Raw genomic sequence first — 19,127 nt, 5'->3', positions numbered from 1 at the left:
AAAACTTTTGTTTGAATGAACTTGTTCTTGGTTGATAAAGAATCAATAAGGAACTCAATATAATACTGAACTATATTAGAACATATTATTTGGGGGAGGTTAGCACCTCAGTTAAAAATTACAGGTAATTAAGCAAGAACTTTATAACTTGTAGGAAGAATCTGCATAATAAGCAAGAAAGTAGGTATCTGCTGACAGGAATCTTGTATTTTAAGGGTAGCCATAATAAAAAGAAACTTACAAAGACAGATATTAATTTCTGAGAGTTGACACCACTTTGAGCACCAACAATTGATAGCTTGCAAAAAGGCACAATAGGAGGGACATAAGAAATAAGTTTTAATATGTTGACTTGATTCATTTAACATGCAACGAACACAGCAAAAAATATTAAACCAAGTTAACATCATGCAGTCAACACACAGTATAGAGGAGGAGGCTGGCATGAACTACTTTGGTTATGGAATTTTGTTTAACAAGAAATGAAACTTACTGTAACTCAGCTGAAGGATTTTTTTTTTTCATTTACTACATTAACATTTGCTGATCCCCATTACATTTAATTTTTGATTTACCTAACAATTTATTCTTCTTGAAATAATAACATGAGAATCAAGGAAACAAATTAAAGTATTAATATGAAGTTAATGGTATTTAAACATTTTTCTAGAACAAGACAATGACTATTTTAACTGATACAGCAAATGCAGTAAAATTATATCATCCATATTTCTCCAAAAGCACACAATACTTGCTGGTAGCCAGATTTCTCTAACACCGGTTGGGACATGAAATATCAACAGCATAGATAGCTTCTCTTTATTTTTACGTCAAAAGTTAATGCAGCATAAATTGCAAAAAGTTTCAAGCATCTTAAGAGCAATTCATTTTAAGGAAAACTGCTTACCTGGAAGAAGAATTCATCATAGGTTTACATTTATTGCCTTTGTTCAGATTGCCAGCAAGATTATGTGGTAAAAAGCTAGGAAGTCCTACCGGGCAATCAGTAGATGCATGTCCAGAAGTACTGATACTGGCAGATGGACTACATTTATTTGCAATAATTTTACTAGACAATATTTTTCTGCAGAAATAGGATTTTAGTACAGAACATGTGATGAGCCTTTATTGAGCCAAAACGTTTCAAAACAAAAGAAGCAGCTGTAACTTTGCCAATACAATGCATCGATGCAGACTACAGACTCTGAGGTGCCAGTTGATGCAATGAATTCTCCTGTGTCTTTTGCTTTTCCTAAATACTTGCTCAAGAGATGAGCTTAGGTGCTTTGTCAACATGTGGAGCAGTCAGAAGTGTTATCATCCTCCAGCCACTAGTTTACAATCCTGTGCTGCAAGTAACTGCAACTACAGACAGGGAGAATGGAATGTGCAAAGGGTCCTCCTCCACATTCAAAGGATGGAAGTGGCTGGAGATGACACAACTGATTGGGAAGCACTCCCCGTTAGCCCAGCTGTGGGGATGGTAACCTCTGGATGACAGGACGAGACAAGCAGCTATGCGTGGGAATGCCTTCAACTGCTCCAGCAACAGTTGGTGGTCCACAAGGTAAGCAGAAAACAGGTAATTGATGCTGGAATTGGCAAAAGCCATTTAGCTGAAGTGTTCCAGACAACTCCATGATAATTCTGGTTTTTATATGTGGTAATAATTATCTTAGGCACACACAAATTTAAAAGTCTGATATGCTCCTATTTAAAAGAATATAAAAAGAATTAAAAGATAATATTCAGTACCCTGAGCATTAAAACTAACTGGATTAAATTTGAAAAGTAACAAGCTTCAAGAGCTTTTGATTTTAATTCAGACCATACAATATCTCTTGTAAGGTACGATCAACTGGATTTTCTTCTGTATTTGGTCTCTTTTCCAATAAAGGAACAAAGAGAAAAAAATAAATACGTTGTATGGATTACTAGCCATAGGGTTATGGCTACCACAACTTTTACTACACCTTCAGATCAAAATATCCATCTTTAGTACCTCTCTACATTAATGAAAGCAAGAAGAATAAAACCATTTCTATGAGTATTTTTCAACTTGTTACATATGAATGTTTTCTACATGCTGCAAGCAGACATTAAAGAATAGTAGAATTTGAGAATTTTCATGAAACCTTGCTGGAATTTTGAAGTCTCATCAGCCTTCAAATGACAAAATGCGTGCTTTGTCCTTACCAGGACTTTTTGTGTGCAGAGTATATGCTTTGAAGGAAACATGCATGAACTGTTTCATCTAAAGACAGCTTTTTACCATATAAGCTTGTTAGGAAGTTCCAATTTAATTTGCTTTTGTCCACAAGATCCAAACTGGCAACCATGGAGAAAACCTGCCTTAAAAAAATAAGTATTTAACTTTTTATACAGAGAAGTATACTGTTGATGAATGAACTCCAGATACAGCTCAGAAGTTATGCCTGTAAATGAACAGTGCAAACCGAGCTTTTCATGCAATGATTATGTAAGCATCGGCACTGCAAGAGTCATACATCTTACATTTGGAGAAGGATCCGTTTGTTCATATTTTGTATCTTCCTTCCCATTTGCTTCAGACTGTTGCAGTTGGTATGATCTGCCTTCAATGAAAGTAATATAGTCTTTGTAAGAGCATAACGGGCCTGCCAGGATACCCATGAAATTACAGTTGTAACTTAAATACTCCAGTAGACTTGGCATGCGTCTGTAATTCAAAGACAAGCAACTCGTGAGATGGAATGTGTAGTTCTACAGAGCGTCCACAGTAGGAAAAGTCATACTCCATGTTATTGCTTACTCTAACTGCAGTAAAAAACAAATGTTGTGCGTCTTTTGTAATTTACAACTTAAAGATTCTACATAGCATTTCTTTCCAATCCACACTGAGCATTTTCAGACAGATCTCCTTAACTCTGGTGACTTTCTCCTTGCCCAGTAGAGGCTTTTGACTGAAGCTAAGCCTGGGGAAGGAGGAGGAATGGTGTTTCCCTAAGTGTTTGTTCAACTGTTTTTGTTTCTTCTCCCCACCCCCCCAGCTGAATCAGTAAACAAAGGTTTGTGTTAACTGGCAATAATTTCAATTAAAGAAAATGCCTCAAGTCAAGACTGTTTTGCCCAGGACAACATATTATTTTCAAGTCTCCTGAATGAAGAAAGGAGAAAAGGTAAGTTAAATACTGAAAACCAGAATTAAACGAACATGTTCCTTCACCAGCTACTTTATATGTGTACTAAATGTTAACTAGTCTCCTGTCTGATATGGCATTAATTTGCATAAACTGCATAGAACGTAGAATGTTTTTCTTAAATAAGTATAAAACCTACTTCTAGTGGTATTTTCCAGGAGAACAGATGTATGAATTAAGCTACAAATACAAAAAAGCATGGATCTGTTTTACATGGGTTTGTAAACTCTCTGTCTTGAATGTGAACTGCAGCAACTCCACAGAGCATTAATAAAGCCCAGAAAACACCAGCTTCTCGCCACCCCCAAAACTGGACTCTCAGAGATGTCTGAAAGCCTACCTTACAGCCAAGCACCTCTGTGATGGGGTCAAATCTTCATTTTTCCGAAACATTCCTAGGGAAAAGGACAGGAAAAAGAAAAAATAAAGAAAAGCTAAACCACCTCACATTAATTAGCAGGCTTTTTACTCAGCAGAGCAAGCCTCATGCTGCAATGTAATTTCTTAAGCCCTCAAGTAATTTCAGAGGTATTATGTCACATAACATTTTTGCTGGAGTTCGATCAAACAATTCTTAATGTTGACAAAATTACAAACTCTTGTATCCTCAGTTATATCCAACAGTGCCTAAACCTGAAATCATATGCATTTCAGGAAAGCATTAAGGCGACTTATAATAAGTGTTGACAAATACAACTCCCCTACATTGGTGGAAGATTTTGAAGTCTGCATGTTTTAAAACTCTTTATTCCCAGTCCTGGAAACTGGACAAGCCCCAAACTCCTTTCAACACTGCAGTAACCCAGAGACATTACACTAGCCATTGCACTTTTGATGTATAGTATAAACACAGTCCAAGATAGATTTAAGCAATTCAAAACTCAAGGCAGACCTCAAGAGCTGCAAGTAAAGACTGTAAACGAGGTCCAGGGAAGCAGGCACAACAGCAAAAGGTGCTCGAGTCTTCTTCGTGAGCACTAAGAAGCCCTAACCTCTGCTAGCAGAAGGGGGCAGGCCAGGTCTAAGTACAGCAGCAAGACTGAGTTTACCTTCTTGCAATACGCAGCGCTTTCTGAAATGCTGGTGCCCTACCCTTGAAGGCTTCAAAATTTGTACTCCCATAAAAGAGAAAAGTAAAAAATATGACCCTCAACGCTTTAAATTATTACAAAATATATTAATTCAGGGGCACAGAAGCAGCAGAGCTCCTTCCTTCAGACAGCTCTGGTTTATACCAGCCAAAATGACTGCTCCAGCTCCTTCTGCAGCCTCTCCACTAGTTCAGACATTCGCACATGCATCCATTCCCTCCTAGTCACATTTGCAAGTTTTCTTTGCCACCACAAGCACTAAAAAAAATTTTATTTGTGTGAACACAGCTTCCCAAAGGAAATGAAGTTTATGGAATCTCACTTCAATTATCTTCCTTGCTAGCAGTACCTAAACCCAAAAGCCAATTTCTAACCAAGACTGATGAAAGAGTAGAGGTAACAGAGATATGAAATCCCAGTATGCTTTGTGAAAATAGGTGCTTCTATAGAACAATCCTCCTCCACTGACAGAAAGGTTGCCTTCAATCCCATCCCTTGATGCCAGTAAATCCACAGAGAGGAGCCCTTATACTTGATCCAGGCATAAAGAAAGTTTCAATTGGAGCCAATTTTTTTTTTTACATATCAAAATCAGTCAGGCTTAAGACAAAAAAAGATGGGAGGGGAGGGCAAACTTGTTTAATTCTATGACTCATGGAAATGCACGTTATCTGAAGAGAAGATAACTCTCTTGTCTTTATGTGGCTCCAGGAACTGTGACCTATATGCACTTATGACTTGAAAACTGCATTTCTAGTCTTCATGAGAACACAGAGGGGTTAGCAACTTGCCAACTTCTCTCTTCCAATACAACCTGGAAAAATACCTTCCTCGGTCTTGATGCTTTGCACTGGAAAGTCACCCCCATTCATACCCACTCAAGGAAAGAACCTGAAGGACAAAGCATCACCTCTAACTTCATGCAGGCACTTTCTCTTTCCTATGATTACATTTTCACATTATCTCCTTGGTGCTACAGCCAAGATTTCTATGCTGATAACTGGACTGAATAAAAAATGTGGGAGAAGCATTTTGAAATGTCCTTTAACCTTTAAGGCCATAAGATTACGGTTCTCAGATAGTGAATCTTTGAATTTAACACAAACTTAAACAGAAGTTTAACACAAAGACTGCTATAGATAGATGTAAATCACACCACATGACTAGCATAGGGAAGTAGCCCCTACAGAGCCTTGTCTCTCACAGCATACACAATGCAAACTGACTGGAGCAGGAGCATCCTTCACCATTATATTCCATATGAGTATTTTACCCTTACGTTAGAAAGAGGAAGCAGTCACCAGGTGTGTCCAAATGAACTCGCATAAAGCCAGACTAACTACTAAATAAAGGTAATTAGTCAAATGAAAGATTTCACATCATTTATGTGGTATTAAAAAGGAGGGAAAAAACCCTCAAACCTAAAATAGAAGAATCTCACCACTGAAATATGACCTATACTTTTGGAGGGGTGAGGAAGAAAGAATTGGAATATTTTAAATTGGTTCAAGTTATATACATACATACGTGAGAAGTCACTTGAGGCCTAAATAACCTGGTGAGCACTTGCTGTCTCAAACATACTGCATACAAGTAAGCCTCCATTAATTTTTCATTCCCCTATTTCACTAAGATTTTCCTCCAGCCAGCAGCTTCTTCGAGGTCAGTTCAGCAGCTTTCCCTGTAATTTTTTCTAAAAAGTCTTCTCAGTGCCTTGAAGGCCCACTTATCATCTTTGCATAGCATGCAAGAACAAGGAAACCATTGATCTCTGCCTGTGTCACACTCTTGAAAGCTTTCAGAGAGCTAGTTAACATTTTTTAATTCAGAGAAAATACATATGGAAAAGGTGCTCTTTCATTGATGCTAATCTGAGATGAATTAATATATAAATTCAATATTTCCCAGGCAATGTATCTGCCCATGGGAACAGAGGCCTCATAAATCATAGCTATTCCCTGCATACTACATGTTGGAGATTAAGAAGTCCCCTTGCAGCAGCACATCACTGCTAGGACACTCATGAAGTTTTGTAACCTTTCTCTGGGGATTGAGAGAATTGTTTTCTCGTGTCCTAAAGCAGGAGACTACTGCAATGGCTGCAGCTTTCAGTTGCTACCAAATCACACAGAGGGGATTAGAGAAAATGGGTTTTATCGAACATCTGTTAGAGAGATGAAATGATTTGGTCACTCAGCAACTATAACTTAGTTTCCTCATCTGTAAAGTAGGAAATACTCCTACATTCCTTCTTCGGTAAAAGAATTTTGTAAATCATCAGTAACAAAATTTATCCCCAGTGGTCTAGATCATGAGGAAGTTGCACCTTTTCGTTCCTCCTCAGGAGGCCATATCCTAACGGTAACAAAATCAACATCTTCAGGTACACACCAATATCTTGCCATACAGGCTTTATTAAAGTATATTATGACTACTACCATGCTCTCACTACAGTAGTACAATGTTTACAATCATATCATAGTACTACTGCAGCTTTGTGGTTAATCTGCTTGAAAATATCCACCTTTGTATTTGCATGAAATCTAGCTAATCAAGTAACTCATTAATAATGCTTAGACATAAGATTCTATTACATTAATAATACTTAAACATGAAGATCATATCACAGGCTCTGTTGTAATTAGAGCAAATGTTAATCTGAGGTTCTGAAATGGATCACTAGTTGAGCCCAAATGCATGCTGTTATTAAAATATTTTAAGACCCGAAGAAGACAGACAGACAGACAACAACAGTTTTAGTTGTTACTAGCACATTGGCAGCAACAAAGGCAAACAGACACAGATGCCAGCTGAGTAAAACTGTAAAGAAACTACAAAAAGCAAGAAAAATCAGAAGTCTTGACATCCAGAGAGCTGTGCAAGTAAATGCAGGCCCAAAACAACACTTGAAGATGCAGGAGGGGAGAAATACAATTCCTTTAAACACTAATGACATGTACTGTAATCAAAGTGATTTGGTAACCGATACTCAAACAATAATGACCATGTCATTACTAACACAAGAGGAAACATTTTAAATAAATTAAATATAGATCAAGAGAAAACTGGAGAGAGAGTATTAAAAGAAACTCACAGACATAACAAGACAGCATCAAGGTACTAAAAAAATAAAACATAAAAACACACCCACACACCACCACACCATGGCAGTTTCACTGACATAATTAACAGACAAATTAGAAAACAACATTCTTGGTTAAACAGCTGCAACTTTTTTGCTGTAATACCAGCACTGATACAGTGGAACTGGGTCATGATGACCGATCAAAACCCCTTAAAAGTACGTGTTTCTGCATACCTAAGTGCACATTTCTCTATCTCAGGAGTTGTTCAATTTTCTCTTGCTTATACTTTCACATCACCACCCATCCAAATACACTTTTTAAAAGAAGTAACAACAACAACAACAAAAGACCTATTTGAAATCAGAAGAGCACGCTGACAGTTTATGAGACCTTTATTTTCATAAACAACAACATTCTTAACTGACTGCCTCTCACTACAACAACAACAAAATCCACTTACTTGCAAAAGTAAGTTGGCCAAAACACACTATGTTCTCTTTTACCATGGGGTCACAGTGTGACAATCAGCAATTCAGCCTGGTGATCCTGTTCTGGTTTTGTATGTATTTAAAATCATCTAAATACAGAAATATAGAATCTGTTCAACAAACATCTAGTGTATAGAAATACATAAGCTGTACATCCCCACTTCTACCCTTTAAGCCAGAGCAGGCCAATACTAAAGCTGTTTGTAAGCCTTTAGAAAGATGTAGTGTCTGAATATGGGGAAGTATTGGCCTTTGAGAAAAGTAAAAGGCAAAGAACCCAGTTAACTTAAAATAAGGTATGTTTATATCAAGAAACATTCTTCAATACTCCTGACACTACTACATTGTTCAAGAACAGCTAACAAAACCACTATATCCACTGCAGTTTGGATGGGACTGCTCATCTTACTAGCTGCAAACCAACATGAAATGTACTTTGTAATTTAAAAAAAAAAAAAAAAAAAAAAGGTATTGTCTGAAAAATATCCCAAGTGTATGGTGTAGTACCACAACCTGACAATGCAGATAGCAACAGATAATTAAGACCATGGCAACTAACGCCGCGTTTGCGCATAAGTTTCTCCAACATCACCTTTGTTTCTGTTTCCTCATTTCCTTCCCATTTTTCATGTGCTGCATCTATCTATTGAAATATCTCTCTCCTCTGGACTGAGACTATATTTACATTATTTTGCAGGGGGAATAGGCTCTAATAGCCTATTTGGAAATCTTACAACTTTGTAATAGTACAATAGCAATATGAGGAAAAACAGCATAAAATAATCCAGCAATTATCCTAATAACATGCTGTTGGAGCAAAGTAAATGAGACCTAAAATACTGGTGTAAGACTAGCCTTTAACTGTATTTCGCAACTATATCACTCAAACAAAAAGGCAGAGGTAAAAAAAAAATATAAAAAAATAATCCTTTGAGTTGCTTATTCATTGTACTCTTTATCTCCTTTTAGTTCTCACAGTAAATGCAGTGCCTTACCAGATCAACTTCAATGTCTACTCTATTGCATTTAAAAATGAAGAGCACCAGATAAATAGGAGGAAATAATAATTAGAAAAAAAAAAAAAACAAAAAACAAAAAACAAGCAGCATTCCAGGAAAAGCACATTTAAAAATTAGCAACTACAGAGCTGAAACCTAAGCTATGAGGGATGAGAGAAGGGTACACACAGGAACGAAGAGGGTTTTTTGAGGTCAGAAAGCATGTGAGATTAGGCCCTGGGAACTAAGAAGCAGCTGACAGAAGAGTGTTATGGTTCTGGTTTCTTACCTGTATCTAGCCACACATTTTTATGGACAAGTACAACAGAGTAATATAAAGAAATAATTTAGAAGAATTAGATTTCATGTTTAGAAGATGGGCGTTATATTAAAAAAATACTTTTTTTTTTTCTTTGAAGTTTTATGTATTGTTTACTTTAAATTAGAGAAAAGAAATAAGACCAAGGTTGGAAGAAGCTGGGATTTTTTTTTCCCCTTTAAAATATTAAATATCAGGTTTAACATTCCCTAGTTTTGCTGGCTGAATCTTTGGAGATTTAAAAATAACCACATTGTGAGCTCTGGAACTTCAATGGATTATGAATATAAACATTTGAAGAGACTCTTTGTTTAAGATTCATTAAGCACTAGAATTAAAACCAAGCTGCCAAAGTGCATACAGATCAGTGAGAGCAGATTTGGATAGGGTCCTTCCTGTAAAGATCCTGAGCTCTTACAGAATTGCAGTAAAATGAGTGAGGCTCTGCGGAGATGAGCAGGTTATAAGCAAAAGAGGGAAAATGCCATATGAACCCATTGCAAGATAGAGTTAAACAGTGACAGAATCTCTCGTCCTCTCCTCTCTCTAACTTTTAGTATTTTATAATTGCAAAAGCTTCTCTACTCTGCTCTTGTGAGACCCCACCTGCAGTACTGCATCCAGCTCTGGGGCCCCCAGTGCAAGAAAGACATGGACCTGTTGAAGCAAGACCAGAGGAGGGCCACGAAGTTGATCAGAGGGCTGGAGCACCTCTTCTGTGAGGACAGGCTGAGAGAGTTGGGCTTGTTCAGCCTGGAGAAAAGGCGGCTCCGGGGAGACCTTATTGCGGCGTTCCGGTACCTAAAGGGGCCTACAGGAAAGATGGTGAGGGACTGTTTACAAGGGCATGGAGTGATAGGACGAGGGGGAATGGCCTTAAGCTGAAGGAGGGGAGATTTAGATTAGATATTAGGAAGAAATTCCTCACTATGAGGGTGGTGAGGCACTGGAACAGGTTGCCCAGAGAGGTTGTGGAGGTCCCATCTCCAGAAGTGTTCAAGGCCAGGTTGGATGGGGCTTTGGGAAACATGGTCTAGCAGAAGGTGACCCTGCCCATGGCAGGGGAGTTGGAACTAGGTGATCTTTGAGGTCCCTTCCTACCCAAACCATTCTAGCTAAGAGATCATAGAATCATAGAAATTTCTCGTGCAAGTAAAATCCTCCATTTTATAGCCTTTCTAAACTGCACCTGTAGACAAAACCCCTGCTTTTAGAATAACTGCAATGCACCTTTCCTCCTCTAAAATCTGCTAGTTTTATGTGATGAAAAAAAGGTACTCCAGAATATAGGATCTGAAGAACAGAAGATTCCTTATCTCCCTTAACTCTGTCATTAGCCTAAAGTGGTGCATAAATATATCTAATTCTTGCAATAAAGAATGGATATGGACATATAAGCAGTCTCCAAATCATGCAAAAATGTTTCTGCCTTTAGAGCACACATGTGTGTTACCAAAGATAATCAGCAAGGAATATAAAGCAAATCTTAACATACTGACTACTTATTTTTGATAGTGCTCATTTAAGTAACAAGAAACTGTAAGAAGGAAAGAACTATCAAGGGTTTAAGTTCAAAATATAAATCAGAGTACACCAAAGGCATACTCTAAAATTTCTCAGGTGCAAATTTGTGATCCATGCAACCTTATGAAAAGTCACTATTATACAGCAAACTTAAATTAATCCTATGCAACTTGCATAGAATTTTCCTGCTTAAAAAAAGCCCACAGTAAGTGCACAGGGTTTTAACAGTTACAGGTGTAGTTAGTTATTTATGGGATTCCATACTCGTGTTCAACTTGGAATCATGAGTAAGTGGCCTTCATGATTACATCCAATTCTCTCCAGGACCTTCAAATGTAACACTGAAACCAGCTGAACACACCAAACAGCCTGCCAGGAAAAGATCAAGTCCAGAAGACTTGCCTTTACCACAAAACCAACCTAGCTACAACTAGAGCCCTGAAGCTTACAAAGATCTTCCAACACACCAATGCCTTTCTTTCAGCTGTTTATTTTCATTACCTCTCCTTGGACATACTGGTGAAAATTGAGGAAGAAAAATAAAGTAACTGGCAATTAATATAGCCAAGTTTATGTGCCCAGAGGCCCAGAGTGTGACTAATCACATAGTATAACGATTTTCAACATTATCTTCTCCTTCGTCAGTATATCAAAGTATTTTCCAGTGGAAGCATGGACTTTTGTACAGTGAAGAAAAACCCATTGACAGCAGGCTTCTTTTGATTAATTTCTCATGATGGACCCCTTTTAAGTTGTCTATGATTAAAAATCATTGCTTTCATACAATCTCAGTTTCCTCTGTACATCTCTTCTTAGCATCTCCTGACATCAGACTCGAAGTTGCTCTTGAATTCACATTGGTCACACAAACTTTTGAAAGTCATATTCACACTGTGCTCCCAGCAACAGTGATCATCCAACTCAAGTGAAGGACTCTGCTAGATTCAAACGCACCCAGAAAGTCTTCCAATATATTATCAGCTACTCCTCACAGGCTGACAAAGACTCCAGAGGGTCTCTGATATGAGGCCAACAAGGAACACAATTTGAAAATCAATACTCAGAATTCAAGGATATCTATAAGAAATTCAGAGAGAAAATAAGCTGGGTTTATGAGGAAAATACAAATTATTTGAATTAAGTAGGAAAAAAAGTGTAGTTTAGTTTGCGATGAAAGAACAGAGCTGACTAAATGAAACATTGAAGATTACCAGGAACACTCACATGCTTGTCTCATACTACAACTCCACTATTTGTGCATGATGGTGGCAAATTGAGATTAGCTCTCTTCCCTAGCAAAATAATAGCATGAGGAAACATTTATCTTTGATACTATAATTATTACTTCCTTATAATAAGCTGTTTCCTTTAACTTGTGTACTTTATATTCTAATTGATAATAGCTTGCAAGACTAATACTTCTGAATGTATTTTCTCTGGAAGTTAGAAATCAACTTCTTTGACTGACTAGATATACCCAGCATTATTTCTTTATTTTTATTCATACAAGAATTCTTACAAAAATGTGTTTTCCTAACTTTTCATATTCATGAGTGTTGTTGCCTACAGGCTTCTCTTAGTGAGAATGGAGAAAAATAACAAAAACAAAACAAAACAAAAAAAACCCCAAACCATGAAGTACCAACAGCACTAAAGCTAGGACGCATATGAGACGAAACCATATTAAACTCCATACATAATGTTACTAAAGGAATTTCAGAAAAACTGGTGGTTTTATCCAGGTGCCTGGGCTTATACTCCCAAATCTTAAATTGACAGCTGTAGCTCCAAGTGATTCAAGCTAATTGGCTAGGTTTATTGTATGGTATTTTCAAACTTTAAAATGAAAATTACTCCTTTGAATTTAAAGGTAACTAAAAATCTAGATACCCTACCCACAAGTGCCAACGTTAGAATTCATTTTTGTCACAACTAGGGCTCACATAGCTGATGGATAAATCTGACAGGAGAAAAGACAGAAACATAGTTAGGTAATCTCCCTGTTCAGACTGATATGTTAGCACAGCGAGTACAGTCATGATAATAAACGAAATGAAACTTATACAAAGGTTTTATAAAAATCAGTATACATGACAAATTTGGGGGAGATTAACAGTTAGCGTTTTAAAACAAGAGGTCCTCAACAACTGGAATTACATGTACTTGCTCTACCATCTGTCACCAATAGTGATCTCTGAATTTGGACATTATTTAGCCAACTCTCAGGATCAACATCCCAGCCCAAAAAAAAGGTCAGTTGTGTCAGTCACTGGCCTCAGAAATGTAATTGGTCTTCTGATAAGTAGTATGTTCTGCACAATGTAAGTATTTTCAGAGCTTTTGTAGCATCTGAGCGACACTTCCTGGTACTTCCATTAGTAAGCATTAAAAAAAAAAAAAAAAAAAAAAAAATCAATCGAGACACAAAAATATATTTTCTCCTAAAACACAAACTGAACTAAAGTAACTCATTGACTCATGACTAACTTTCCTTAAATTAATTTTCCATACAAAATAAAACACAGTTTAAAGAAAGCTTACCATCATGAATCTCAAATGCCAAACTAGTGATCTTCTGTGTAATTATCATCATTGGGCTGATGCAAAAAAAGAAGAAAGAATAATTTAGAAAAAAGTTCAGGATTTCCTTTCACAGGTAAGTATCAGCAAAAGCTTAAACTAATAGTCTGGGTTAATTATTCTCAACTGGAAGACTTTCAATGCAAGGACAAAGTGATTAGTTTTTGAAGCTCAAACCATTACAGAATTTTCAATGCAATGAAAAGAATTTAATCCTCAGATATAGCATTTGATAACCCGTGCCTTTCATTGCTGCATTAGGTTCCACAAACACAGCCAAAGCGTGTCAACATTTATTTTCTACTAACATAGTTTCTTTTCTATAGTGGGAAGAGTAAAGAAAAAGGGGCAGTAAGAACAAATATATGCATTGTAAATTATAGCAGTGTCCTGGTTTCAGCTGAGAGGATTGATTTTTCTTCATAGTAGCTAGTGTGGGGATATGTTTTGGATTTGTGCTGGAGACAGCATTGATAATATAGAGATGTTTTTGTTCTATGGACTTATCCTTGAGCAGTGTTTACACGGGGCCAAGGCCTTTTCTGCTTCTTGCACTGCCCTGCCAGCGGGATGGCTGGGGGTGCACAAGAAGTTGGGAGGAGACACAGACAGGACAGGTGACCCAAACTGACCAAAGGGATATTCCATACCATATGACGTCATGCTCAGTTTATAAGGAGCTTGGGGGAAGGGGGGGCGGCGGCATTTGGGGCAATGGCATTTGTCTTCCCAAGTAACCGTTACGCGTGACAGAGCCCTGCTTTCCTGGAGATGGCTGAACACCTGCCTGCCCATGGGAAGTGGTGAATGAATTCCTTACTTTGCTTTGCTTGCGTGTGCGGCTTGTCCTTTACCTATTAAACTGTCTTTATCTCAACCCACGAGTTTTCTCACTGTAACTTTTCCAATTCTCTCCCCCATCCTGATGAGGGGGGAGTGAACGAGCAGCTGCGTGGTGCTCAGCTGCTGGCTGGGGTAAAACCACGACAAGCAGCAGTAAGCAAAGGACAATAAAAATAAGTTGAACATTACTATCATTTATTTAGATACGCACTCCACTTCCACTGTTTCTACTAACACCTAGTCCTATGCTTAAGTTTTCCATCTAGAATTATTATTTGCCTCAAGTAAACCTATCTGGCAAAACAAAAACCGAGCATAATTATGTTGGTTCCAACAGAGTTTAGTTTGTTTTGAATTTGGTACACTTGAGTGGATCTCAGACTGCCCAAGAGATTCTTCCCTGACTAAGAAAGTCTGTTTTATCCTGAGAAATTATACCATCTTTGTAGTATCTAAGAGTTTTTGACTGATCTAAGTCCCAGCATTGCTAACCCCCAACTAGGGGGAAGGAGGGAACGGAGGAAAGAATAAAGTAGGCAACCAGAATTTAGACATTTCACTTTGAAATCAGATCTTGAAAATGTATCAGGAACTGTATTTAGCTAGAGTATCTGAGCTGGAGGTGAAAAAACAAGTAAACAAACAAACAAAAAACCCTACCACAACAAAATAAACATACTGTAGGATGGGCACATAGTTTTGTTCAAGTCTTTTGACTGCGCTTGGCCTTTTTATAACATATTTAAGTTGGCACAGAAAAACAAATCCAAGACCCACCAAGTCCTCCTTCATTGACAGGGCTACACCAGTATTTTGCCAGATGGCTCAGTCTGTCAAATTAATTTTTTTTTAATGTTACGGTTATTTCAAAGCACACAATATTTCCAGTCTTCAAAATGCAATTGTGGAAAAAAGTTTTTTCCACCGTATTATCAGTGCCCCAAAATCCTGATATCAAAACTAGAGTGACAGGCAAGGGTCAGCAAGGAAGAAATCTAACCAAGAACAGACAGTCTGGGAAAATCCCTCCTATCTCTTTCTAGCATTTAAGCTGCAGACCTGCCTGCTGCTGGCAGAAATCCCCAATTGATTCTGAACAGAATAGGTTTTCGTTCTGTAGGTGGACATGTGGCAGCATGGATTCTACCTGGTGGAAGGATGGAGCCCAGGAGGAACTTGGTCAGACCTCACATTAATTCTAGCTGATACAGCTGTCATTTTTATCATAGCAGATCCCGTTTTTTTTTTTTTTTTTTTTTTTTTTTTTTTTACTTCTTAAGTGGCTATTCCAGTATCTTCAGAGATTTGGCTGAGGAGCAACAATCTAGAGACTAAAAGGGGAAGAGTCCTTCCTGGAACAGTGAGGCTGTGAACCAGGACTTTAACAGTCCCTTTTAGGTGCTGGCAGAAAGGCAAAGGAGGCGGTGGAAGGCTCACGGGCAGCTGGGATCTGTTAGTACTGAAGCCAGGACCACACAGCTCTGCACAAGCAATTGCACCTCCAGCACAAGGTCTCCTCAGCTTTCTCTGCTGTCAGTGCATTGATACCTTCCTTCAAACTTTTTGCAGATTCTCTGGGCTTGGACACTTTAGACTGGCATGGTGTGCTAGGAGAAATATCTAGGTAAACAGACATTCAAAGCTCTTTTGGGGCTGACCACTATGTGAATCTATGCCAACATCTTTGGAAAAACTTGCTGGTACGGGGGTTTAACAGCTGGTTAGGCAACTTTTGTTATTTTCTTGAGCTTACTCTCTTACCCTGGAATTAGAGAAAATTGTCAGAAAATGGCCCCCTGTGGTTCATTCTCTTTCTCCTCCTGATCTGGAAGTAACCTCTCTCTCAGACCTCAAGGGAGCAGATGCAGTAGATGCCAGAGATTTAATGTGATATGCATACATCAAACTCCCAAACCTGAGCATGAAAGGATGGTTTCAATCAGGCAGCTCAAACATAACAGAGTTGGATCCAGGCTTCAGAGCAGTTCTATCCAGAGCACAGATCTCATAAATCTTTGGGCATGTTTAGACCTAGCAGAAATCTCTGAACTAACACCAAACCAACAGAGCCACAAAGACAGCTGCTATCAGAAAGCAGTACAGTTGCATTTAAGCAATGGTGTGCTCAAGCTCTATTAATAGTTTGAGAGCAGCAACAAACAAGCACAATAATACTGTTTCCAGAGTCAGCTCAGGGCTTTGATCACCACCAATGCTGTACACTTTGGCCGTACAGTGAACTGAAGGGACAGTATTTGTGTTACAGCTCCACTTCTAATGATGAAATTTAATTCAACATCAGTAAATTTAAAGTCTCTTTATGCATGCCTATGCTGTAAGCTTTCATTATAACCAGTGGAGATCTAGCGAATAGAGTCAGGGGCATCTGGCAAGCGAGCCAGTTCCTGCTAAGGTAGATAATTAGCGGTGGGTGGGCTGGAACACCCTCCAGGCTCTACTGTCTACATCAATTGGATCTCCACTGACTACAATTGGAACTTGGATATCTGGCTTGAAGGCAGGCATAAATGTAGTAGTTGTTTCAGAGGCTAAGACCCAGCTAAAAGTGACAGAAAGGATGAACTTTAAAAAAAAAAATTATATATATATATATATATATATGTAAAAGTTTTTGGCTTCAACCTACAAGTTAAGTTTCTGGACTACATGCCTGTTACCAATGAAGACTGAGAAGCAACAAGGCTAAGAACAACTCTGCTACACAACACAGGGAATAGTAAACTACAAAGACCACTGCCATTCATAGTATTCCTGAAAAGTTTTTGATGCATTTTTTAAACAGACTACCAAACACTGCTCTTTTTTTCCAAAATATATGCTCTCCTTTAAATCAACAAAAGCACCATCAGTAGCAAACTTATTGATAGGAAATGCTGTGTTTCACTTCTCTGTGTTTGCAGTACAAACAAGAATCACCAATGTGGTTTATTTCTACCTTGCCTATTTAATTCTGTTTTGTTCCTATACAGCTCAAGTCAAATATAGGTTTAGTTCATTATATAAAATGAGAACATATATAGACAAAACTTTCTATTTCAAAGGGCTGTGTGACTAGTCCACCACACAGGTGGCTCTCTCCTTAGCTTTCTGCATCTGGAACATCTAACATAAAACCAAAAAAGAAAGAAGCTAAAAGCTAAATTCAGATTTTCCTCACAAACAGGTATCAGACTGTGGCAGGCATGCAAGTATGTCAGATACAATTCAAGTTTCATCATGTTGTCATGGGTGGCAATGGAGATTTTAGGGAGAAAAAGGCAAAACCAAGAAAAGTCCCACAGCCACCAAGTCCTTTACGCCCTTCAGACAGGACAGGAGGCAGCAGAAAATGCATTCGTGGTTCTAACAGACACAACTGTTCCCGAAATTCTCAGTTTGCATGATTAAAGCATAGGTACATATATATTTGTATGTGTGCCAATACGCACACACACACCCAGCTCTTCCCCCAAAGTCTAAAAGGTTGAAACACTTGGGGAAAAAAACAACAAACCACTAACAGTATCACTTAGGAGGACAACATGGAAAGATTATTTTCTCCTTACCCAGAAAAATCAGCAGAATACTGTCCATAATCAAAGATATAGACTCTAGTAATTTGGCACACAGTGAGGTATCCCAAAGCAAAAACAAAGCAATACCTAGAAGGAAAATAGAAAAAAAAGCTTTTCAGTTAAAAACCATAAACATTTCTCCACTGAATAAACTACCTTTTAAGCAGAGTTTAGTCTCCAATTATCTATAGTGAATATTACATAATTGGATTGTGTAATTACACTTTCATTCTGTCTGGGGTTTTTTTGGTAATATTTATTCTATACAAGCACATAGACTTTTTTGTTTTTAAAAAAACTAACTTACAAATTCTATTGTCATTAGCCAAAATATTTATTCACATAAATAAAGCATAGGATTTATAATTGCAAGCACTACTGTAAAGAGAAAATGAATGTGTTAAGCGCTTTTCTTAGTTCAAAGTTAATTTTTGTCTATATGAGTATAGAAATTTGGCAAATTATACATAAAACAATTTCCATTGAATGTTTTTCTATACGTTCAAAATTCAGCACCACAAATCCCACTGCTGCTGTTTTCAAAGGAACTGGAAAAAGCAATTAATTTAACGCATGTTAAAAAGTATCTGAGTGAAAAAGGAACAGGATGCCTTTATGCTCCTGTTAAAGCTGATTCTCAGCAAATCTAAGAAAAACACAGATAAGAATCACTTTATATAAGTATTATAAATTTAATTTCACATATTTTTTTCAGAGCAGGGTTGGGGTTCCTTCCCCTCCTTTTTAAGATGTACAACAGTATACTGTGAGAACTGACTTGCCAATACACCTCACAAAACCTGCCAGATATTCTTTGCAATCAAAAAGGATGGTGAATGCCAGCAAGAACTTAACTAATCCTTTAAGACTTTATGTATGAACTTTACAGGCTTGAGCATTTACACATAACTTGGGAAACATTCATGGTAATGAAATCAAGCACTTGTTTCACGTTCACAAGACTAGCATGCAACCCCTACAGCAGACCGTATTATACATTCAAAATCTAATTAGAATGAAAATATTCATACGTCAAATGCAAAATCATAATTAGGACTGGAATTACGTGAAATAGTGAGGGACGCTAGAGGAAAAGTTTGGAACATGCTTTTCCTTTCTTTTCCAAATACATATTTTTGCAAAAAAAGTGTTAATGACTTCTAAAGTCTCAGAAATTATTCTTCAATCTGAAAGTGACATTCATTTTTACCACACAAAACACTTGCAGTTTAACCTTTAATTAAGAATTATACTAGATATAAACCATTTAAAATTTTAAAACATCCACCTTTCAAATTACAGATTATCTTATATATCAGTAGCTACACTAGACTAACTTGCTTTTTTTTTTTAAAAAAAAAGGCTTAGAGTGCCTGTTTTAGCAATAGTTTATTTCCTGTTTTCATGAATATTAATAATCCAGGAATATTATATTGGATGGCTA

General features: G+C 37.5%; 1 protein-coding gene across 2 annotated transcripts in view; it reads right to left on the bottom strand.

Annotated features, from left to right (window-relative positions):
• Positions 1-19,127, bottom strand: part of MBOAT2 (membrane bound glycerophospholipid O-acyltransferase 2) — a 169,478-nt gene that overhangs the window by 15,633 nt on the left and 134,718 nt on the right. For both annotated transcript variants that reach the window (XM_075750655.1, XM_075750654.1), the window contains 4 exons: positions 17,675-17,770; positions 13,227-13,282; positions 3,520-3,574; positions 2,515-2,698 (listed from right to left, as the gene is read on the bottom strand). In XM_075750655.1, coding sequence (XP_075606770.1) covers positions 2,515-2,698; positions 3,520-3,574; positions 13,227-13,282; positions 17,675-17,770 — 391 coding nt within the window. The remainder of the gene's footprint in view (positions 1-2,514; positions 2,699-3,519; positions 3,575-13,226; positions 13,283-17,674; positions 17,771-19,127) is intronic.

Source organism: Balearica regulorum, chromosome 3 (assembly GCF_011004875.1).
Source record: "Balearica regulorum gibbericeps isolate bBalReg1 chromosome 3, bBalReg1.pri, whole genome shotgun sequence".
In the NCBI taxonomy this organism is placed as follows: Eukaryota; Metazoa; Chordata; class Aves; order Gruiformes; family Gruidae; genus Balearica; species Balearica regulorum.
This window is presented reverse-complemented; position numbering and strand designations above follow the sequence as displayed.